This window comes from Tyto alba, unplaced genomic scaffold (genome assembly GCF_018691265.1).
Source record: "Tyto alba isolate M040663 unplaced genomic scaffold, T.alba_DEE_v4.0 Super-Scaffold_8, whole genome shotgun sequence".
NCBI classification, from domain to species: Eukaryota; Metazoa; Chordata; class Aves; order Strigiformes; family Tytonidae; genus Tyto; species Tyto alba.
Genome location: NW_024881329.1, coordinates 24174206 through 24197379, shown reverse-complemented (window position 1 = coordinate 24197379; position 23174 = coordinate 24174206). Strand labels below are relative to the sequence as shown.

Genomic DNA, 23174 nt, shown 5'->3' with positions numbered 1-23174 from the left:
AAGACTTTCAAATGAAAATTGGGAGCTTGGGTCCTAGATCCGAGAGGAATTAGAAAACTCTAGCCTCAATCATTACAAACTGGTACAGCTTTAGTGGAATAGGCTCTGCTTGAAATTGCACTGGAGCTGGGGACCAGCCGGTGGTTTCAGAAGCTTTTCAGCTTACCTCCCGACAGCCTGCTCCCATTGCTGACCTCCTGGTTAGAGGTTTTTCTTGCTTACAACAAAACGGGAAACTCTGACCCTGAATGTCTTGATTTAAGATCCAGGAATGAGTCTGGTGCCTGGGAAGGGAGGCAGCAACGTGAGCTCGTAGCAGCCTTCGGGCTCCGGATATGTTTTTTTTTTTGGTGAGCCTTGCGGGGTCTCAGCACTGTTGGGGTTTTTATGTGGTCACACGGAAGCGATTAATTTAAACGCTGTTATTTCTTATGGTGAGACTAAGCCTGGCGGAATTAGTGTATCCCTGTAATTAACACACTAAACCCAAACCTGTTTATTTCTTTTTGGGAAGTGAATTTTAGAGCCAATTACACACCGGTCTCAAGGGCACGAAGCTCCATTTTATCTCTTTGGCATGAAAGTAATGGATTTATGGGCTCTAAGTGCAGTACTGCTGCAGTGGTGGGGCGGTTGGAGTAGAGGTGGAACTCGCTGTCTGGGTGGCCGTGCGGGGCAGCTTTCGGTGGCCGCAGGGAAACGTGGTTGGTGGCTTGTGCTCGTGGTACCAGAGGTTTGCTTGGCTGTGCAGGGATGCTGCTGCTTAAAACAACCCTTCCACCGATGAAAACTCTCTCATCAACTTGACAGTAGTTTAATTGTTGGGGTTTTTAATTTTGAGGGCAATTTCCATGGGAAATTAATTTTACCTGCTGAAAATAGAGGCTAAATTAGAGTCTAGGGGAGAAAAAGAAAGTGTTTTTGTTGATGGAGAGAGGCTGATCTTGGGGCAGATACCAGCACGAGCATCCCTGCCTGCCCTAGCAGCTCCCGTCTCTGCAGCTGATTTGGGCCAAGAAAGTCAGAGCTGAAACCTTAGTTACGCTTCTGGGTAGGAGAATATGTTAAAGGATGTGAATGGGGAAAAACCTGTGGGGGTTTCATGGGCATTTAGCACTAGGATCTGCCGTTGAGCCCTGAGCCCTGCTCCCCGCCTGGCCCCAGCACCAGTGGCCTCGGCCAGAGCGGGCTCGGGGTTAGATCCGTCAAATTGTCCCATTGCTCTGGAAGCGCCACGTGCCGGTGTAGGTGCCGCTTCCTGTCCAAGAGTGAAAGGCAGCAAAATTATGCTGGGGTGGGGAAAAGAAAAAAAATTAAAAAAAAAAAAAAAAAAAAAAAAAGAGAAAACAAACAAACTGAAAAGTGATGGTTATGAACCTGGAGCTAAACTATTGCTTTTTCTCCCCCTCTCCCTCCTTCCTCTCTCTCCTTTTAAACAAATACCACCACCCAAAACCGCCACCAAACCCCCTTTCCTCCGTTTCCCAGGAGCTCTCCTCGAGTACGGAAAGTCTCGATAAGCCATTCTCTCCCGTAAGTGGCCCGTTTCATCCCCGCGCCCGGGCTGCCTGCCTCCCCCGCGACAGCAGCATTTCCTCTCTGCCACGAAAACACTAAACCCCGGCACCCGGCGATGCACCGCAAGCAGCTCTGGTCCCCGGCCGTGTCCCCCCCCGGCGTCTGCGCCGCTGCGGCCCCGGCGCGGGCGAAGCCAGCGCGTCCCCCCCGCCGCCGGCACCGTGCTGGCCGCCTCTCGCGCCGCGGCGGTGCCGGCGCCGTTGGAACGTTTCCGGCTTGTTCGGTGAAACACCGGCGGAAAGGGAGCTTGGGGCAAATTCACTTGCACCGCTTTGGCTAAAACAAAGCAGAACACCCCTGGGTGCTCATTCCCCCCTTCGCCCCCCCTCCATCCCCACCCCCAAAAAAAAAAAAACACCAAAAAAGGCAGCGAGGGAGAGAGAAACCCCCGTACCGCCAGCGAGCGGCGGAGGCCGGGGGGGGACTTGGCTGATGCTGCCGATTTCGGTCTGAGTAGTCGCTGACCTTTGCGCGGCGGCGTCCGCAGATGAAAGAGGAAATGCTGTTTCCTTGAATTTTACTTAAAAGTTCTCTGCCAGATGGGATTAATTTGCTTTTTCACGAATCATTTTTCTTCCCCTTCTGTGTGATAAACTTTGGTCTTTCAATCAAAACCCAGCGTTTCCCTAATAGAACGTTTTTCTCTCAAAATGAGCCTTTTTCATTTTATTTTATTATTTTTTTTTAATCAATAGCATCTTCCTCATCTGTGTCATTTTCCTGCCAGTGGATGTGTGTTCTCCGTCTGGGATTCCCAGTGGGCTTCCACATGTTGAATATGTAGTCCATGATCAAAAGCACTTACCCGGGCAGCGGTGCCTTGCGTGGCCCCCATCCGCCAGGAGAGGGTTTGTATGGTGAGGTGACCTCCGGCCCTTTTAGCCCTTAGAGAGGGTGATTTGGCGTGGCCGCAGCTCTCATCCCTCTGGGCCTTCGGGTGGGGAAAATTTTCACACCTTTTGCTCATGGCCCAGTGCGGGCAGGAGGCAGGCAGGAGCGTCGACGCTGCAGTCACGTACAGACACAGGGCTCAAGGCTTTTACCCCTAAGTTCCCCCCGATGCAGACTCCTCTTTTAATTTTTATAAATCTCCTCCAACTCCACAGTTTTTGAGAGGTGCGAGGGACGGTTGGGTGCTCAGGCACCCAGGGGTGCTGGTGCTTGGGTGGGAGGTAGGATGCCAGGCTCTAAGTCCCCAGTTTGCCACCCAACTTTAGGTAAGTCACTTTATTTTTCTCCCCCTCCTGCTCCTCCCAGCCAGGCAGAGGCAGCGGCGTCTCTTCCTCTGGCGGCTTTTTGAGGCTCAGGGTGGGCAGAGTGCTTGCAGCTCCGGTCCCAGGTGTGCCACCCGCCTCGCCGTCACCCAGGGCCGGGCAGCCGGCTCCGCTCCGCCGGGGCAGGAGCCCTTTCCTTCCAGGCTTTGCAGACCCAGGTTGTTTATCCGAGGCAGATGGTTACTGCAGCAGCTGGGGCTCTCTGCAGACCTCCCTGCCAAATTTACAACCCCGCTGCAGGCACCTGCGCCCAGCCGAGCGGTTGCGGCATTTCTGTAAATCATGCCAGGCGTCAGTGACCAGCGCTGATGCTGAAATCCGTGTGGCAGGCAGCTGAGCCGAAGGGGCCGGGTGGCAGCTTTGCTCTGCACCGCTGAGCAGTTTCCAACTCCGAGTAGATCAGGTGGATCTTGCTCCCGTGGAGTGAGTGACTGTGGGCAGCAGAAATGGGAGGCAGCCACGATTTTGCTGTATAAAGCTCTCAAATGACAAATTGTGGCGATTTGAGCGGAGGAGAGGTGGGGTGTCAGGGTGAAGGTAGGTACAACAGCAGAAAACACTTCAGTGGCTGGAGCTGGAAGGCGTCCTGGATGAACCCCCCTGGTTTTTGAGAGGCTTAAACCTCTCGCAGGCGTGACGGCTGTGCAGAGCTGGACCAGCCTGGTCCCTCTGCCACGACGGGACACCTCCGGCCCCACTCCAAAGCCGTCGGGTGCAGCTGGGTCTCCCTCCTCTGCTGATCCTGTAGCCAGGAATGGATCTCTGTCATCGTCCCTGCCCGGTCCTGGGGCGTGGGGAGGAGGACACTCCTCGAGTGTGTCTTAGCAAAACGTAAACACAAAGCCCTGCCTCATTTAAGAGCAGGAATTACTTTTTTTTCAAAGCGCTGCCAGTGGAATGTTTTGCTGTAGGAGAAAGTAAACGGTAGAAAGTAAATGTTTATGTTGGCTCAGAAAAACAGAAGGATCCTTCGAGTGGTCGGATGAGGGAAGAGCATCTCCCGTCCTCTCTCCGCTTGGCTTCAGGACCGTGATATTAACGAGCCGGGGCGAGAGCAGCTCCCCACAGCCCCGCTCTCTGCAGCTCTGCGGGCAGGCTGGAGAGGGAGCTTCCTGCGACGGCTCAGGCCAGGGATGGCCCCGGTTCAGCTGATGCCGTTTCCCAAAGCTGCTTCTCCATAACAGGATGTGAACTTCCCCTGCCGAGTCCCCCGATAACACCGAAGACGGGAGCAGAGCTCGGTGGGGTGCCTTTGGAGCAGGGCAGGATAGGGAGGAGGTTTCCCGGCTGCGTGTTTTGGGCCAGAGGAGCCAAGACCTGAAGGTTTTCAAGCGGAGCTTGAGCATCGGAGGTGCAGAACAGGTCACGGAGACGGCGGGGCACTCCCGGGGCCGGGACGGCTTCGCGCTGCTTGCTATGAAACAGGGAGAAGATGCATCAGGAGTGCTTTGGGGTCCCTGGAGAGGGACTTAAAAACTGCCAGAGACAGATCCCCGCAGGTCCCAACCAGGAGGACTTTGCTTGTGTCTGCTCCTGCACGTGGGCACCTTCTCCCCTGGGCACAATCCCAAATTCCCACCAGCAGTGCTCTCATTAAATTATTCTGCTGAGGCAAGTAGTGCGCAGAGACGTCAGAGTGAGCGAGGGGGCACGGGGCTGTTTTGGGGACAATATCGACTGCGTGCCAAACGGGGAAACCTGCATCAACCCGAGAACCGTTGGGGTTCGATGGGAGAGGATGGGAAGAGGCATCGGGAGGAGCATCTGTTGCATATAGTTGTGCTTTTTGTGGAAATTGAATTAAATGCAATCAAGGGAAATGGTCCCGGAGGAGCGTTGGGGTGCAGGGTGGGCTGGGTGGCAGGAGCTGAGGCAGAGCAGGGGCCAGCTGGCACCGGGCGCTTTCCAGCCCTTCAGGGGACGGAGCATCAGCTGGTGCAGGGTTTTAAATATTTATCCTCTGCCTGGTGTAGGTGAAAGCGATATCACTGGCTTAGATGCCGTGCAAATGCCTCCTCCTGTCCCGAGGACGCTCCTGCTGCGCTCACTAGAGAGGTGGGCAGGAGAGCAGAGTGCTTTGGAGGAGAGGACAGCGCTTACCCCTGAGTTTGGAAGGATTTTTGACGTGGACTACAAATACAAACGATTTCCCACCTGCCCTTCCCCAAAAAGGGAACCACCAGACTGATCTTTCTCCTCTTTTTACCATCCTTTAATTTTGCTGTGCAGCCATTCCCGGCTCTCCAGTGTTTTCCTTTGCTTCCTTTTCTCACGCTCCGTAGCTTTTTGCATGTGCACCTCCAGCATGATTGTACAGTGAACACTTTGCAAGTTTAATTCTGCATCTTAAATGGCAAAATCAGCTGCAATCGTTTGTTGTTCTAATTTAAAAGCCTGAAAAAGTTGAGCGGAGGGCTCGGCTTAAGCCGCGGGGTGTGGGTGGGGGCTCCTGGGTCCAAGGCGCTTCCCGAGTCGCAGTTTGCTCTTTGCAAAGTGGTTGGATTGAGCCACGATTGAGGCTTCGGGGTGAGGCTACAACAAAAAAGCCAGCGCCGAGCCGGGGATGAGGCGGATTGACGCTCCCTCTGCCGGCTGCGGGCCCTGGGCGTCCCCGGGGCTCTGGTGAGGACGTTGGCTCCCGAGCGCTGGGGAGGAGGATTTCTGGACAGCACAAAGGGAGGGGGGAAAGCGCTTTGATCCTGCCCTGCTCTGCTTCCAGATGATGGGCCCGGCTCTCCGGTCACGGGAGCATCATCCGAGAGCAGGGCCGGGCAGAGCCTCCTCCTCGGTCTGGAATTTACCCGGGTGCTTTTAGACTGCGGAGCCGGACTGTAAAAGCGCTGGTGTCTCACCGACCTGCTGCCTTTATAACACTCTGCCCCCACCCTCCTTCCCTAAAACTTTTTTTAGCCTGTCAGACTTGCCCCTGAGAGGGAATTCATCAAATCCCTGATCGCCATCGGGAAGCGCCTGGCCACTTTGCCGACCAAAGAGCAGAAGACCCAGCGGCTCATTTCGGAGCTGTCGCTGCTGAACCACAAGCTGCCGGCGCGCGCCTGGCTCCCGACGGCTGGCTTTGACCATCACGTCGTGCGGGTGCCCCACACCCAGGCGGTCGTCCTCAACTCCAAGGACAAGGTATGAGCGGCCCGGGAGCAGTTCTGCCTCCGAAGGCGGGTTTGTGTCCTCGGCACAGACACCGTTTGGGCGTCTCAGCAAAACAAACATGCTCAGGGCGGGGGAGCAAGGTCCCCCCTTGCAGCCCGGCGGCTGCCACGCGGCGCGGAGGGTTTGTTACTGCTTCAGGGCTGGGAGCGCTGGGGAGAGATCTGTGCAGGCAGCTGGGAGGGGGAGAAATACCCCTGAGGGTAACTGTCCCCCGCAGTGTGCGCGGTAAGGCACTGCGGGAGGTTCAGCCCTGGCCTGGGTGCTGTTCCACACCTACTGAAAAGCACCGCTCTGCCCTCAGAACACACACGCCAAAGGGGGAGAGCACGTGCCCTGCAAGAGCAGCGAGCACCGTGCTGCTTCCTGGCGCGTGCTCCCCGCTAACGCTTGGTTTTGCCTCCCCCAGGCCCCCTATTTAATCTACGTCGAAGTACTTGAATGTGACAATTTCGACACAGCGAATGTGCCCGCTCGGATCCCCGAGAACCGCATCCGGAGCACCCGCTCGGCCGAGAACCTCCCCGAGTGCGGGATCACGCACGAGCAGAGGACCAGCAGCTTCACCACCGTCCCCAACTACGACAACGACGACGAGGCTTGGTCGGTGGACGATATCGTGGAGCTGCAGGTGGAGGTGAGGCCCAGGCTGCAGGGCAGGATTGGTCCCTTGCTGGCGCTGCGGCTGCTGCTGGGCTCCAGCGCCTGCCACCCCAGCCCCTGCCTGGGGGAAAAGACGAGCGGGAGCGGCGTTTCGGTAGCCGCCGCATCCCGCCTCTCGCACCTTTCCCCTCCCAGCTGCCCGAGATTCACACCAACAGCTGCGACAACATCTCCCAGTTCTCCGTGGACAGCATCACCAGCCAGGAGAGCAGGGAGCCGGTGTTCATCGCTGCCGGAGACATCCGGTGAGGCTGGCGTGGCGAGGGCAGCCCGGGCAGTATTGGAGGGGGGCGGTTAGGAGTTCGGGTGCAAAAAGGACAGGGTGTGGAACTTCTCTGCTGGATTCCCAGGGAAAAAAAAAAAAAGTCTGCAGAGGTGAAGGAGGGGGTGGGCAGGCTCTGGGCAGTGGAGGTTTGTGAGAGCCCTAAGCAGAGGCGCGTAAAGGGGTTGGTGCAGCCTCTGCTCAGCCGCCAGCACCTTTGCTGCCGGCGAAGGGGTGGATGTGGCCCGGGCTTGGGGTGAACCCACGCGCTTTGCCCAGTGCTCTGGGTGCGTGCGGGGATGCTACTTTCTCCCTCGGCAAAGGATTTTGCTGCTTAACAGCTCTGTCGTGCAGGCGGCGGCTCTCGGAGCAGCTGGCACACACCCCCACCTCCTTCAAGAGGGACCCCGAGGACCCGTCCGCTGTCGCCCTGAAGGAGCCCTGGCAGGAGAAAGTCAGGTAGGGCTGGAGGAGCTGGGTTGGTCTCGGCGCTGCAGGGACTTCGCACGTCCTGGGAATCCAAGAAAGTTGCTCTCTGATTTGCCCAGTAAATAACCGTGGCCTCGACTTCAGGCCCCGCTCGTCCCCAGGGTGGGTGTGTTGACTCGGGACACGGGGGGGACGGAGGGCAGCGGGCAGTGGGTGTGCAGGAGGAGGGAGAAAGTCCACAGCAGGTTTGCTGCTCTTGGGTTGGGCTTTGAGGGGCTTTACCAGGTATTTATGGGCATCCTTTACATCAGAAGAGTTTGTCCTATCCCAAAATAAACTCGTTTGTGTTCTGGCTCTTAGAGTTGTGTGTCCAACCCCCAGATTTCAACTTGAACAGGGAGGAGAGCCCTCTGGGCTCTGTAAATCTGGGGGTGGTCTTGTCCACACTGTTCTGAGGGAGGGGCTGGGGGACTCGGGCAGGGTTATTTCCTTTCTGCGGTTCTCGGAGACGGCCTGCAGCTCAGGTGAGATCCGCACCGTGGTTTGGTGAGGGCTCGGTTCTTGCAGTGCTGGGCCCTGGAGCTCGTTCTGCCGAGCGTTTCCAGAGGCTTTCCTTGCCCCCGCGCCCCTGGCAGACCGGCCTGACTCGCTGCCCACCCTCCCTTCCTCACGCTCCCAACCTGGCCCGTTCTCTGCAGGAGGATCCGGGAAGGGTCCCCCTACGGCCACCTGCCCTCCTGGCGCCTCCTCTCCGTCATTGTCAAGTGCGGGGACGACCTCCGGCAGGAGCTGCTCGCCTTCCAGGTGCTCAAGCAGCTGCAGGTGAGACGGGCGAGGGGCTGCCCGCGGGGGCTGGGGCCGCTCTGGATCCCCTCTGGATCCCCAGGGATTTTCTCACTCTCTCCCACAGTCCATCTGGGAGCAGGAGCGCGTGCCGCTCTGGATCAAGCCATACAAAATCCTCGTCATCTCCGCCGACAGCGGCATGATTGAGCCAGTCGTGAATGCTGTGTCCATCCACCAAATCAAGAAGCAATCCCTGCTTTCGCTGCTGGATTATTTCCTGCAAGAACATGGCAATTACAACACCGAATCCTTCCTGACGGCGCAGAGGAATTTCGTGCAGAGCTGTGCCGGTTACTGCCTGGTGTGCTACCTGCTGCAGGTCAAGGACAGGTGGGTCCCCGCACCGGAGTCGTGTCTTCTACTGGGATTTGTTATTTTGTCCTCAGGTACAGCCAGGAAATCCTGGGAGCAGAGAGTGCTGCTGCTCCTGGGGCCATGCACACGAATGGCAAAGCTTAATGCAAAGTTTCCTGCGCAGGCACAACGGCAACATCTTGCTGGACGCGGATGGACACATCATCCACATCGACTTTGGGTTCATCCTCTCCAGCTCCCCCAGGAACCTTGGCTTTGAGACGTCTGCCTTCAAACTCACCACGGAATTTGTGGATGTAAGTGAGTGGGGGGGGGTGTCGGCGAGGGGTGACCCCACGGCGTCGGGTGGCACAGTGGAACCCTTGGCAGCTGGGTTGGCACCCGCGGCCGCTCAGCCAGGGCTGCAGCCTCAGCCGAGCTGCTCTCGGGGCCCAGCTGGGAGCTGGATGTGCTCCGTTTGCAGTGGGGGTTCACCCAGAGGAGTGAGAATCCTGAGAAAATCCCCTCGTGGCCCCCGCTGCTGCCAGTCCCTCTGCTCAGGGCCCCCTGGCCGCCTGCGCTTCCTCCACCCACACGGCCTCTCCCTTCCAGGTGATGGGCGGGCTGGACGGGGACATGTTCAACTACTACAAGATGCTGATGCTGCAGGGTCTCATCGCTGCCCGGAAGCACATGGACAAAGTCGTGCAGATCGTGGAGATCATGCAGCAGGGTAAGGGGGGGGACCCAGCGGTGCCACCTGTGGGCCGGGCTGCGCAGAGCATCGCCCGGGAACGGCTGGGTGACCCGCGGCGAAGGGGGGGGAGCTCCTGGGGCTTGGAGAAGTCGCGTAGCAGGAGAGGCTGTGGGCAGCCCCGCTAAGGCGTGGGGTTGGGGCACGTGGGGTCCCCTGAGGCCGAGGGGGGCCCGTGTCTGCCCGGCTGCGTTGGCAGGGGGAGCGCTGCCCGACCCTCCTCTACCTCTCGGAGCTCGCAGGGGGCTGGGGGGGGCCTGGGCTGCGCCGCGGCGCAGGAAGAGAGGGGGGAAGCCTGACCCCCACGCGGGCGCCGGGGGCTGCCCTTCCCTCGGCGGGGCCGGAGCCAGCGCCAGCGAAACGGGGCGGCCGAGGCCCCGGGGAGGGGGGGGCTGCCCCCCCCCCCCCCCCCCCCCTGCCGACCCGCTCCCTCCCTGGGCGCAGGGTCGCAGCTCCCCTGCTTCCACGGCTCGAGCACCATCCGCAACCTGAAGGAGCGGTTCCACATGAACATGACGGAGGAGCAGCTGCAGCTGCTCATCGAGCAGATGGTGGACGGCAGCATGCGCTCCATCACCACCAAGCTCTACGACGGCTTCCAGTACCTCACCAACGGCATCATGTGAGGGGCCACCGGGCTCCCGCGCTGGCTCCGCGCCGCCGCCGGCCCAGGCCCGAGCTTTGCCCCCGGGGAAGGGGGCTCGGTCCTCCACGGTAAAAAGGCGGCCGAGTCTCAGCATCTTCCCAGCACTGCTTTTGCCAAGACTCCTCAACAAAATGCAACAAGGAAAAACGAAGCAGGCGAAGCAGGGGGGGAAAAAAAAAAAAAAAAAAAAAAAAAAAAAAAAAGAAAACCACCCCCGCACCCCACAGGTGAAAATGGAAACGGAAGGGCTCAGGCGGTAACGGCCGCTGCCCGGCGAGCGCGGGGTGACCGGGGGGAGCGCTCAGCCCCGCGCTCCCGCCTCTTCCTCCCGGCAGTATTACGCCCGTCGGTGTCCCGTGAACTCTCCCACAAGCTCATGAAATATTTAGGACCTGGGGAGGGGGGGGACACGGGCCTGGCCCCCCCCCGCGGCAGCGCTGTGACCGGCACCAGGCGGAGGTGAACCCCGGCGGCCCCTTCCCTGCATGTTCCCCTGCCGCGGCCTCAGCGTTACCCTGCCCCCCCCCCGCCCCTTTTTCTTTATTTCTCACCCCCCTTTCCACCCCCCCAGCCATCTTTTAATGAAAGCTGAATGTCCCCGAGTCCAGCCCAACTGCAGCGCCCAGGTTGGGGGTTCTGGGGCTGGTACCCCCCCCCGGGAGGGGGGGGGAGTGTAGGTGCTGCCTCCTCCTTTTTTTTTTTTTTTTGACTGTGTTCCAGGAATTTGGGACTGTGAAGCTTCTTTCTCCTCCCCCCTGCCACTTTTGCAATAATTTCTGGCTGCTTTTCCTTGCCCAGTGTCAGGCAGGGGTGGGGGGGGGCGAGTCTGCAGCTGGGCTGGGGGGGCCCGTTCTACCCCCTGGAGGTGGGGGGGGGGTGGACTTTCACCAAAAGCTCTGGGCCAGGAAGGAGCCTGGTGCCTTCCTGGGGGCCCCAGGTGAAGGAAAAAGGGGCAGCCCAAAAGTTTTAACCCCTACAGGCTCCTGGGCGCCCAGCAGGGGCCCCCCCCACTCCCTTTAAGAGCAGTGCCCCCCCCCGCCCCCCCCCAGGCTCAGCCTGTCCTGCTGGTCAGATGGTGACACCCTGAGCGTTGTCCCCTCCCGGAGCCCCCCCTCGCCCAGTGCGCCGGCCTGTGACCCCTGATGGCCTCGGTCTCTTTGTTTAGCACTAATTATTTGTCACGTTGATTATTTAGCATTAAAAAAATCCAAAAATTCTATTTTAAAATGCTGAGGAGCTGCCAGTGGCCACCTGGGGGGGGGGGGTGTTAATTGGGGGTGGTCCCCAGGCCAAGGGGACCCTAAACCTGGGCTCACAGGCACTTGCAGACCTTGTTTGGGGGTGTCGTCCCCCCCCCCCCACTCCCCATCCCAGAGATGCAGCCGGGGGGGCTCAGGAGCCCCACAGCCTCTCTGGGGAAGCAGGGGGGGGCAGTGGGGGGGGGGGACACTCAGCCCCTTCACCCCCAGTTTGGGGCAGGACCAACACGGTTGTGATGGGGTGGGGGGACACAGGACCCCTCCCGGGCCACACGCGGGGCCAGGTAAGCAAGACAGGGCACAGCAGGGGTTAAACCACTAAAAGTTTAATTGCATTATTACTACAAGAATAAAGGATACCTGAGAGCCTCTTGCAGTGCCCGTAGTTTTACTGTAGCAGAATCACAACCCCTAAACCCCAGAACAGCCGCCCCCCACCCGCCTCAACAGAAGTCGATCTAAAGGCACTGAAGTGCTTGAAAACCAAGATTACAAAGCAATTTGTTTTGTTTCCTTCCTCTAAAACTCGTAGAAACTTTAGGGTCTTCTCTATTATTAAACATCATTTACACGTTCACAGCCCCACGCGCTGGGGGGGACGCAGCAGGGAGGCTCAGCGCTGGGGGGGGGGGGGCACCTGGGCTGGGGGAACTGCTGGTCACTTTTTTTATTTTTTTCTCCTTTTATTTTAAAAGCCCCCCCTGCCTGCCTCTGCGTGCCGTTCAGCTGAATCCACCTGCAGTGAGGGGAGGATTAGCCCCTTGCACTTAAAAAAAAAGGAGAAAAAAAAAAAAAAAGGGGGGGAAAAAAAAAAGAAACCAAACCCCAACCCCAGCAAACAAGCTTTCCCCACCCCAGAAAATAAGAAAACAAAACAAACCAAAACCCAAAATCACAACAGTAGTTTGTTTTTTTTTTTTGTCACTTTTAGTGTATGATACAACTTTACACAGCGTGTTAGAGGTTATTCACAAATAAGGAGCCCAAAGTTAAGTTACTGAAATAATTACTCACACAAACACCCTACCCCAAGCACAGGCGCTAAACAAACAGAACAAGTAGAAAGTTTCTTTTGCGGCTGTTTTTTTTTTTTTTGTTTTGGTTTTTTTTTTTTTTTTTTTTCCTCCTTCCCCGCACGCAGGTCCTGCGGGACGCGGTGGTGGCCCCGCGGCGCCGGGGCCGAGGAAGAGGAGCAGGCGGTGAAGCCGAGCCCGGCTGCAGGCCCGGGCGGGAGGGGGGGGGCGGCCGTGGGTGACACCAGCGCCCCTGGGAAAAGCCCCCCGAGACTCACCGTCAGCGTTTGGGTCCGTAACGGGCGTCGGCAGCCGGGGTGTGGGGAGAGCCCCCCCCTCGCTGGGGGTGACGGTGCCACCGGGCTCGCACCCATCTCACCCAGAGACCCACGTTTGGCTTCTGCTTCTCCTCTGCAAACGACAGCCTCTTCCTCCTCCTCCTCCTCCTCCTCCGCGGGGAAGGTGCCGGCCAGGGCCCCGAAGCGGTGACCGTCCGAAGGCCAACGCCGCCCCGTTAGTGCAAGTGACGGTGACAGGGACCTCGGGCCGGTGAGCGGAGCCCGGGAGGGGCTGGGGCGTCTGCGACGATGGGAGACCCCGCAGGTCCCGGCAAAATACGAAACAAGCAACATTCAAAAAGAGAAAGAAAAAAAAAAAAAAAAAAAAAAAAAGGGAAAAAAATCCAAAAAAAAAAAAAAAAGGTGGATTTTGCTGCGACGTTATTGTCAGCACAGACGGCTCCATCCTCGGCCGGGCTTCGCTGCCAGCACGGACAGGGCAGCCGGGAAGAGCCGCGGGGCACAGGGTGTCATCCTCATCCCCGCGGGAGGAAGGCCACTGCCCCTCCCCACAGACACGCGTGGCTGTGGGGCGGGTCGCGTCCCCACGGGAGGGCGGAGCAGCCGACAAACCTTTCGGTCGCAGTGCAGCGAGTCCGGGCTCTGCCCTTCCTCTCCTGTGCCCTCAGGCAGCCGCACTCCTGCCTTCCCCCGGCCCTCGCCCAGAACCCGGGGGGCCGAGCCCCTCAGCGAGCCAGGCCCGTGGCATCAGGCCGGCTTCTCGTCTCGCTTCACGGCTCCTTCAGCCAGCCCCACGCCGAAACGCTGCCCAGGGGAGGGAGGGCGGGCGGGAGGGGAGGGAGGGGGGCCCAGGCGGGCGCCAGCGGCGCGGAGCTCGGTGCTCCTTCTGTACACGTCTCGCTCCCCCTCTGCCGGGGCCCTAGTTCTCGGGGCTCGCGTTCTGCCGGGCGCGGATGAAGGCCATGCCGTGGGTGCGGAAGTGCGTCTTGAGGTTGAGCTGGCTGTCAAAGCAGCGGCCGCACACCTTGCAGGAGAGCTTGCCGTCGGCCGCGTGCTGGGCGCCTCCTTCCAGGGGGCTGCGGGGCCCCGGTTCCTCCACCTCGCCCGCTCCCTTCTTCTTCTTGTGGGTGATGAAGCGGTGGCGGTTGAGGGAGACCTGGGAGGTGAAGCAGAGCCCGCACTCCCGGCACTGGTGGGAGCTCTCGTCAGTCCGGTGCTGGGGGATGTGCTCCTGGAAGTCAGCGGAGCTGCTGGCGAGGTAACCGCATTTTCGGCAGCGGAAGGGGGCCTTGCGGTCGCCCTTGGGGTTTTTGGAGGGGGGGGTGGTGCTGTCGGGCTCCTCGCTGCACGAGTCGCCCTCATCCGAGGACAGTTTCCGCTTCCGACTGGACACCTGCGGGAACAGTTCGGGGGGAGCTTTAACCGGTGCCCGATTCGAGTGGCTCCTGCCACGAATCCCCCGCTCAGGGATCTCCCGGGGGGCTCCCGCAGACCTTTGCTCAGCTAAAGGCCAAAGAGGCCTCGGCCGGCCCCAGGAGCTGCTCCCCCCCCCCGGCCAGGGGGCTCCCACCACGGCCTCGGGCTCGCCCGTTCCCCCCCTCGCAGCCCGGAGCAGCTCCCACGCAAGCCGGGATGTTTTGCATTTTCTCCCAGCACGCAGCGAGAGGCCGGGCCAGCTGAGCTCAGCCCCGGCCAGCGCGGCAGGGCGAGGCGGGAGGGGAGCGAGCGGCGCCCAGCCGGGGCCCGCACCCACCCAGCGGGCGCTGGGCCTCGCACTGGGAGGGAGCTGCCGGTGCCGAGGGCTGCAGGATGGTTGGAGGCAAGAGCAAACCGGGATCAGGATCACGGCGATGCCTTCGGCCCTGCCTGAAATCCCCACGAGGCCCCAGCCCTTTGTGAGCACCCTGAGAGCCCCCGTACCTGCGCGGTGCCGGTCCCTATCCGGGCGATAACGACCTCCTGGCTCTTCGTCTGGTCGGTCACCTTGATGCCGTGTCGCACCTGGATGTGTTTCTCCAGGATGAGCCGGCTGCTGAAGGTCCGTTTCCCCTCTGTGCAGTACCTGCCGGGCCAGAGCAGGGCAGCCGTGAGGCGACTCTGCGCAGCGAGGAGCCGAGCCGCCGGCCCGCTCCAGCCCCGGCACCACGACCCCCCACTCCAACCCCAAACGTGCTCAGCCACGTTCCTCCAGAGGGTATAAAACCCCAGAGTCCTTCCCGGTGCCTCCTCTCCCTCCTCCTCCCCAGGCACTTGTTCGGTCCTTCGACCATCTGGAGTTTTATCCTCTGTGCCCCAGCTCGATCGGGGGAAACCCGAGTGGCCCCTCTCGAACCAGACCCCTCCTCTCAGCCAAACCAGAAGGCGCTGCGGGTACCGGCAGGGATAGACGCGCTTGATCCCCTCGTGATTCACTCGCACGTGTCTCCGGAGGCTGGGAGCGGAGCAGAACGAACGCTCGCACAGGTGGCACGGGAACTTCTTCACCGACTGCAAGAAACGGAGGGAGGCACGTGGGGCCGGCGAGCGCAGAGAGGCCAGGCCTGGGAGCTGGGCGCTGCCTCAGCTTTCCCCTCCTTGCCCATCCCAGGGCTGCACATCTGGGTAACGATATCTGGTCTTTGCTGCTCACCAGAGCGGGTAACGGCCCCGCTCCCCAAGCCCCCCAACCCCGACCCAGTTTGTACCGGGGGGAGAAGCAACGTCCAGACTGCAGCAGAACACGCTCCCGGCCCAGCAGGGAACCGGGGTGTCCCCCCCCCCCCGCTGCTCGGTGCCACAAACATTCCCTGCCCACGTTTCCCAGGGCTCGGCAGAGCCGCAGCTGGAGCCCCCAGCCTTCCCCTCACCTTGCCGTGGTCCTTCTTCATGTGGGAGACGTACTCGTCGCGCTCCGGGAACCAGGAGTGGCAAACGCTGCACGTCCACCCGCTGCCCTTCGACTTGTTGACCGTCTTGCGCTGGAAGCGGCTTCGCTTGGTCTTGCGCAGCTCCGGGGAGCTGGGGGGCTCATCCTCCTCCGTGGAGGACGACGACTCCTCCGAGATCTTGGACACGGGGGTTTCGACAGGCTCCTGCTTCGGCGTGAGCAGGACAGCCGCCTTCTTTGCCAGGTCTTCCTTGGGCTTCTGGGGCTGATGAGTGTTCTGGAAAGGCAAGACAAGGGTGTTGGCGGCTGCTTGGGGTCAGGATTTGCCCCCCCAGCCTGCTCATCTCCTCAGGCTTTGGCACAGGGGGGCCAAGGGAACCGGATCCCAGGGCCCTGCCGCGTCTGCGATGAACTGACAGCGCTCCCCCAGCCGCAGACGCCCCTGCTGAAGGACAGGGCTCAAATATTAACCTCAACGTGCAAAGAGCGCCGAGCCCGGCCACAGCATTACCTTGAGGTGCTCCAGCATGGTGCGCTTCTGGGCGAAGAGCAGCGGGCAGTCCGGACACTTGAAGACGCTGACCCGCTGGTTGAGCAGATGCTGGTCGAAGTGGGAGGAGAGCAGGGGCTTGTGGGTGAAGACCGTGTCGCACATTGCACACTTGTAAATCATTCTGTCGGAGGAAAGAACAGCACTGGTGGCTCAGCCTGCGGCTGGATCAAGAGAATCTTGGAAGAACCCTTTGGGCAAGAGGGTTGAGAGCAGCCCTGGGCCCAGCCCGGCCCACACCAAGGGTCACTTTCACAAAGGAGATGGATGCAGCCCCCCGTGCTGGTGCTGAGCTCTTCCCTCAACGTCCCACCCACCGAGGATGCTCCTGGAATCACAGAATCGTTTAGGTCAGTAAGACCTTTAACGTCGTCGAGTCCAACCATTAACCCCGCACTGCCAAGTCCACCACTAAGCCATGTCCCTCAGTGCCACCTCTACGCGTCTTTTAAACACCCCCCGGGGGTGGTGACTCAACCGCTTCCCCGGGCAGCCTGTTCCAATGCTTGACAACCCTTTTGGGGAAGAAATTCTTCCCAATATCGGATCTAAACCTCCCCTGGCGCAACTCGAGGCCGTCTCCTCTCGTCCTATCGCTTGTTAGCTGTGATCTCTTCTGGCCGAGCTCTGTCGGGACGCCGGCTCACGGGGAACACTTACTTGGACTGCTGGTTGCTGAAGCCAGGGTGCTGCGTGTAGACATGCGCGTGGGCGCTGGGGGCCGACTTGAACGCCATGGGGCAGATGGGGCACTTGTGGAACACCTCGCAGTGGGAGGTCTGGATGTGGGACTTGATGGAGTTGACCCCACCGAAGACCACAGCGCAGCTGGGACACCTGGAGAGCAGGGGGGAAAGGGGTAGGGGACAAAGAGCACAGGGGAGCTCAGCCGTGCCACGGACCGGCGCACACCAAGTGCCAACAGCAAAGAGAAACCGGAGCATGCGAGTCCACGCCTGCTCCCTGTCCGACCACGGGACTCAGGGAGAGCCCCTGCCCCAACACACACCAGGATCCGAACCAGTTCTGGGCTCTGGGAGAACCCCAGTTTGGAGCAACCAGTCCTGCCCAGTGCCGGTGGATCCAGGGCCTGGGCAGCTCATCAGAAGGAGCAAGGAGAGACTGTGGGGTCTGATGCCGCCAGCCCTGACCGAGGTGCAACAGTGGCCAGGAGGTCCCGGGGGGATGAAAATCCCCCTGGGGCTAAAGGGGTGAGAGCCAGAGAAGGGGTGAAGTGAGACGCTCACCCTCAGCCCTGCACCCAGCACTGGTGGGGAGAGGGAATGTGGATTCCTGCTCCACTAAATGGGAGACTCGGGACTGTCCCCTTCAGGCCTTGGGTCCCCCCAGGTCTCCCTGCCCCGAGCTCGGGCCGCGGTGCCCTACCTGTACCCCACTCTGCGGGAGAAGTGCAGGCAGGCCTCCTTCAGGTGGGTCTCGAAGTTCGCCAGGAGGAAATTCCCTCCGCACTCGGGGCAGACGTGGGGAGGCCGGTTTTTGTGCATCCGCTGATGGGCGTTAAAGCTGCAGCGGTTGGACATGATCATGGGACACGTTGTGCAAACCTGGGGGGAGAGGAGCAGCGAGAGGGTCAGCCTGGCACACACCCACGTGTACAAAAGGGCTTTTTAAGCCTTTTCCACAGATGGACGGACTAACAACCGGCAGCACCCAAAGCAGCCCCAAGCCACGTGCCCCTGGGGGAAGAGAAGCGCCGGGACCCTGCAGGGCACGTTTGGGAGATAATCTGCTTGCCTGGCTTGCTGGGAAATCGTTGAGAGCGTTTCGCAAGCAGGCGGGATGCCTTTTCCAGGCTTTTCATCACAGATGGGTCCCAGAGGCAGCGCGGGCCAGGGGTTAGCTGGGACCAGCCGCCTGGCAAGGGAGCTGTACTGGAGGGAGCGGGGGCGTATTCAAACCAGCTGCCAAAACCATTTTGAAACTAATTCCAACTCCACGCCAGGGTACGGACACGGGGATGTCGAGGGGAGAAGTGGGCAAGGACGCGAGGAAATAGGATGGGGCTTCCAATAGGAGCTGCCCTGAGAGATGTGAGAAGCAGAGCAGAGGTGAGCGAGGAAGGAAAGGAGCAGCCCCCGGCACAGCAAGCTGCCCTCGGGCTCCCCTCGCTGCCGGCACCCGGACTGGGGCCCAAAGCGCTGCCAAGAGACACCCAAGGGTGACAACAAGCAGAAATGAGAAATCGGACAGGGAACAGCAGCTAAAGACAGGCTGGGAGATGGAGCAGGGACGGGGTGCACGTCGGGGAGGGAGGGGGCATGAAAGGCGGCAGGTGAGGGCGAGTATTACGGTGGCGTCTGGCTTCAGCCATCCCCATCCCTCCCTGTGCCGAGGAGAGCCACTGGGTCTTTTTTTTTTTTTTTAAAGGGCGAAAAAAAAAAAAAGCTGTTTGTAGGTGGTGTTGATTTAGGGACAAGTCCGTCTGCTGGGCACGAGGACAAAGCCACTCTGGCTAGCTGAAGGCTGTTAACAGGTTTTGCCCTGCCAGCAACTTCACATTGAATTTCCGAGCTCAGGCGCTCCCTGCAGATGGGCTCTCTGAGCTAGAAACATTATGCTGCCGCACTCACAGGCAGCAGATGCCTGCGGGGAGATAAGGATGATTTCCCCTGGCTCTCCTGTCCCTGGTCTCCTCCTCTTTGTGCCCTCTCACTGCTCCTGCCGCACCTCCGGTGCAGACTGTCTGTCTTCACCACAGCCCAAACCCTCCGTCGACACCAAGGCGAGGAGAGGGGATGGGAGTAAGAAATCCTCCCCTGTTGAAAGCCAGCTCCTCGGGACAATCCGTGTAAGCACGTGAATCTTGGCACTCCCGGTGACCTTCAGACAGAAAGCAGCCCTCCTCCGTGGCACTGGGGCCATAATATCTGCATTTGAACAGGGTTCTGGCTACAGCAGCAGCTTCAAAGTAAACAGAGTTACCAGGAAACAGCAAATTCCTTCTGTGCAAAGGAAGCCGAGGGGGCTGAACGTCTCTGGACAAAGGGAAAGGTGAAGGCTTGCCCCAGGGAGGACAGGGCTCCTCTGTGGACCTGTTTTCCCTCCTTGCCTTTTAAAGGTCATCCCTCGGCAGTGTTACTCCTGTGTGTTTTCTGGATGCTGCCTGCCCTAACAAACCAGGATGTGTTGGCAGCGGCAGAAAGCGCCCAGGATCCCAAGGCCAGCTCTCAAAGAGGGGGAGGAAAAAAAAAAAAAAAAAAAAAAAAAACAACCAAACCAACACACCCCCTGGTTTCTCCAGACTCCATTTGTGCTTCAAGCTGGCGAAAGAGGAAGCAGCGCCCACGGCTCTAACATGGCTCCGTGGGGACGGCCGCGTCCCGCAGCGGGTGCCAGCAGGCAGGGCACCGAGCCTCGGGGACCCACTCTCCCCCCCCTGCCAACAGCAGCCCCCCCTTCCCTCACCCAGCGCCTCGGGGGCACGGACCCAACCCCGGCCCGCGCGTTTTTCCTCCCTGCTGAGTTTTACATTGGGAGGAATCGGGCACACACGGGCAGGCAGTGCCTCCATCACGTTTGAAGAGCCCTCCACTTCTGTCCCGCGCCCCCAGGGCCGGTTTGCTGCGGCTCTAACGCCCAACTCCCACTGCCCCCCTGCCCCCCAGCCTACGTACCGTGCTGCTGGTCGTCCCCGTGGTCACTGCCTGCTGGAAATGCGCGGCCAGCCCGGCTTTGTCTTTGCATTGCTCTTTGCACTCCAGGCACCTGAAGCAGCTGTAGTTGGTCTGCTCCGAGCTGTTGCTCAGAGGCAGGATGGGGAGGTCCTGAGCCCCGTTGGCTGTGGCCAGGGCGTCCTGAGCCACGCCGGCCACTTTGCTAGCGGGGAAGGAGGTCACCGAGACCAGGGGGGTGATGTCTGGCTGCCCGATCATCTGATCCAAAGCAATGGGCCTCATGACCAAATGGGAGCACTGCATCACCAGGCCTTTGTCCTTGTGCTCCCGGGCGTGCAGGAGCAAACTGCACTTGTTGAAGAAGACGAGGCGCTTGGTGCAGTGGTTGCAGGTTACCTCGATGCGCATGCTTCGCCGGTCGTAGTGGCGAGCCAAGCTCTTCTCCAGGGCAAAGGAGTCCCCGCACTCCAGGCAGCGGTACCCGAAGGGAGGCAGGGTGAGGCTCGCATCAGCCGGAGGATTCAGGTTGGGTTTGTACGTTGGCAAGAGGTTTTTACTGTTGAGGATCTTGTTGAAGGCTTCCACGAGGCTGGACTGGCTCCTGGAAATGACCGTGCCTGCGATGGTAGGGGAGGGCTTCTGCGGCTGCACCATCACAACTGTGGTGCCGTTGACTTTCTGGTTGGCCGTGGTGGTGATGGTGGTGGTCTGCGTCACGGTGCTGACGTTGGTCCTGGTGTCGGCTTTGGGCAGGGTCTGTGGCACCAGGTTGATGATGTTCTTGGCCACGGCTTTACCCGTCTTCGCCGGCAGCACCACGGACTTTTGCTGAGCCACGCTGGCAGCGATCAGCATGGCGCTGCTGGCGTTCTGGATGGTGGAGACGGGCAGGACAGTCCCTTTGAGCTTGGTGCCATTGCCAAGCTGAACACTGACGATTTTTGGCCCCTCGATGGTTTTCAAGGGGCTGGAGAGCTCCATTTTCTCCTTGGGCACCTCCAGTACGATCCCTTCCTCCTTCTCTGCCGACGCGGAGAAGCCAGCGCTTTCAAGGGAAGTCTCCTGCGAGCTCTGCTCGGCCGGGCCCTTGGTGGAGCCCGGCTCTGAATCCGACGAGACCCTGGTCACCGTCCGGGTGATGCTGCCACAAGATGTTTTGATGGTTTTAATCCGCACTTTCAGGGGCCGCGAGGAATTGGAAGAAGGGGAATCATTGTTGTTGTCTTCTTCCTCCTCCTCTTCCTCAGCACTGGACATACTCTGCGGGCTTCCCATCGACTTATCCAGAACTTCTTGCTCTTCCTTGAGGGTGATGCTGTCCAGCTGCTTTGGGGAAGCGGGGAGCCTGGGGCTCTGTACCACCGGCGAGGAAGGCTTGAAGAAGGGCTCCCGGGGGCTGGCGGGCGAGCGCTTCACTTCAGGAAGGTTGCTGGTGCTGCTGTCGAGGTTTGGGTCAGAACCGGGCCAGGACGCGATGGGAGAATCATCCGTGGAGTAGCGCACGGTGACCGATTTCAGGTGATCCAAGGGACTGTCACCCAAGGCTGCAGCCAAACCCTTCGGGCTGGCCTCGCGGCCCACCTCCTCCGAGTCAGACTCCTCTTTTTTGATGCAGGGGATGGTAGGAGGGGACCCGCTCGCACCCCCCGCCTGGCCCGTTTCGAAGGGCTGGGGGAAGGCCGGGGGCAGGCTGTCCGCGCTCTCTCCCATGGGCTCCTTGCAGTCCAGCGACGGGGTGGGAGATGGGGACAGGGAGGGCACGGCGAGGGATTTCTCTTTCGGCTTACACTCCCGGGGTCTGTCAATCAGGTTGGCAGCGTTGTCTTCGTTGGGATCGGGGCTAAAATGGGAGAAGATATCCAGGGGCTTGGGGCCTTTTTCCTTCACCCAGCACTCCCCGTTGGAGGATGCCACAGCTTCCACGGACCTGGAGGTGGGGGACCTGGGCATCTCGGTGGCCCCAAAGCCATTCTGCAGCAAGCGGGGCCCGATGACGTGCCCATCTTTGCTGCGCCCATCCAGGGCATCGAGCTGCTCGGGGCAGACGGTGTTCTTCACAATCACGCTGACGGCGGTGATGTCTGTGTGGGGGAGGACGTGGTCAGGGGGTCCCGGCTCCCCAGGGACTTGCTTGATGTGAGCATCAGCTTCCTCATGGCCGGAATGGATGGCCTCGTTCGTGTCGATGTCAGGAATATCGAAAGCTGCCAGAAGGTCATCGAAATCTGGAGTTTTCATGTCACCCATGGTGGGGAATATGGCAGAGTCTGCAACAGAGCAAGGAGAGGAGCATTAGCACCGTGCCCCAGGCACACGAGCGAAGCCGTCAGAGACACGTAGCAGAGACACGGATGGGAACTTGCTTCTCCTGAGCCCCACGCTAAGCACAAAATCCCGATGCCGCCTCCCCTTTGAACCCCAGCCTCCAGCCCCTCGGGCATATCGCAACGCTTCTCGGCCTTTTTCGCTTCGTTCGTTTGTGTATCATCTTTTGACTCCCAGGCAGAAAGTTCAGAAGGATCCCAGTGCCCTGGGAGAGCCGTCCGAGACCGCGGGATTCAGCCTGGCAAGGGGCACGGCTCCAAGGCCGGAGCGATTCCCCACGTCCGTACAAGCTGAGGAAGGGCAACAGCTCCGCAGCAGAGGATCGGCGCGTTGCAGTGAATCACCAGGCGAACGCGAGTCGGGCCCAGAGCTGCAGAAAGAACAAACGCCTCGCGAGGGGAACAGGCTGTCAGGGCCACCCGATAGGACGCAGGAATCATCCTTCCTCCCCCACAGCAGCAAGGCCGGCCCAAGGCCGGCCCCACGAGGACACAGCTCACGAGGAAGGCGCCCAGACGGTAACAAGGCTCAGATAAGAGACCTTGAACATGTGGGCTGTGGAGCAAAGGATGAAGAAATAGGGGAGGCTGAGGGGAGACATGGCAACAGGTTTCAAAACATGGCTGCAGCAGAGACAAAGGGAATAATGTTCCTCTTGTCGCTGCAGGCTGGGTAAGAAATCTCAGGATTAAGCTGCAGCCAGGGGATGTGGCTTAGACAGCAGGAAAGACTCTGATTTAGAAGGATAATGAGGCAGGAGGACGGGGGACACCCCACGTGTTGGAGAGCAGCTAGACGCGTGTCTGCCAGGGGAGCAGATCCACCGGGAGGGGATGGGGGGTCTTGGAGAAGGTACTGGGGTACGCTGCCCTCGGGCTTTCTGCTCGTAGCACGGAGGGTGGACGGTTACTCCTAACAGCAATCAGCAAAAGCCATAAAAAAAAAAAAAAAAAAAAAAGCGCAGCTAAACCGTTATCTCAGAGGCTGTAAGGGGTAAACACAAACACCCTGCAGCCCCACGGCGAGGCAGCCCTGGCAGCCGCCTCTTCCCCCAGCTCCCATCGCTGCCTCTCAGCTGCCGCAGATTAAGCCAAGGCCGCTGGAACAGGGCCGGCACGGCAGGGCACGGCTCTGCTCCTCTGACAGCACAGCTCGTGCTCAGGGAAATGGCCGCAGCCTACAGCCCGGTCCAACCGCCCCGAGGAGGGTCACAGCCCGCCCGGCTGTGCCTGCCGTGGGGCCGCAGCGAGGGGCCGGCAGCTCCACCGGCCGCGGCAAGATCCACGGCCCGCTGCAGCCTGGGCAAGGACAACACA

At 60.0% G+C, this 23174-nt stretch overlaps 2 protein-coding genes across 16 annotated transcripts in view; one reads left to right on the top strand and one right to left on the bottom strand.

Moving 5' to 3' along the window:
- PI4KB (phosphatidylinositol 4-kinase beta) overlaps positions 1 to 11539 on the top strand; it is a 28100-nt gene extending 16561 nt beyond the window's left edge. For 7 of the 8 annotated variants that reach the window (XM_042785537.1, XM_042785538.1, XM_042785539.1 and 4 more), the window contains 10 exons: positions 1489 to 1533; positions 5763 to 5990; positions 6427 to 6654; positions 6816 to 6925; positions 7297 to 7401; positions 8070 to 8193; positions 8282 to 8547; positions 8696 to 8828; positions 9124 to 9244; positions 9710 to 11539. In XM_042785537.1, the coding sequence (XP_042641471.1) occupies positions 1489 to 1533; positions 5763 to 5990; positions 6427 to 6654; positions 6816 to 6925; positions 7297 to 7401; positions 8070 to 8193; positions 8282 to 8547; positions 8696 to 8828; positions 9124 to 9244; positions 9710 to 9891 (1542 nt within the window). In that variant the 3' untranslated portion in view covers positions 9892 to 11539. The remainder of the gene's footprint in view (positions 1 to 1488; positions 1534 to 5762; positions 5991 to 6426; positions 6655 to 6815; positions 6926 to 7296; positions 7402 to 8069; positions 8194 to 8281; positions 8548 to 8695; positions 8829 to 9123; positions 9245 to 9709) is intronic. The other variant, XM_042785534.1, reaches the window with a different exon arrangement.
- The window catches only part of ZNF687 (zinc finger protein 687), a 29253-nt gene continuing 17559 nt past the window's right edge, over positions 11481 to 23174 (bottom strand). For 5 of the 8 annotated variants that reach the window (XM_042785532.1, XM_033001334.2, XM_033001337.2 and 2 more), the window contains 8 exons: positions 19534 to 21800; positions 17285 to 17463; positions 16559 to 16735; positions 15860 to 16022; positions 15329 to 15625; positions 14857 to 14969; positions 14403 to 14544; positions 11481 to 13875 (listed from right to left, as the gene is read on the bottom strand). In XM_042785532.1, the coding sequence (XP_042641466.1) occupies positions 13402 to 13875; positions 14403 to 14544; positions 14857 to 14969; positions 15329 to 15625; positions 15860 to 16022; positions 16559 to 16735; positions 17285 to 17463; positions 19534 to 21780 (3792 nt within the window). In that variant the 5' untranslated portion in view covers positions 21781 to 21800 and the 3' untranslated portion in view covers positions 11481 to 13401. Of the gene's footprint in view, positions 13876 to 14402; positions 14545 to 14856; positions 14970 to 15328; positions 15626 to 15859; positions 16023 to 16558; positions 16736 to 17284; positions 17464 to 19533; positions 21801 to 21896; positions 22688 to 23174 lie in introns of those variants that run through there. The other 3 variants (XM_033001333.2, XM_033001335.2, XM_033001339.2) reach the window with 3 other exon arrangements.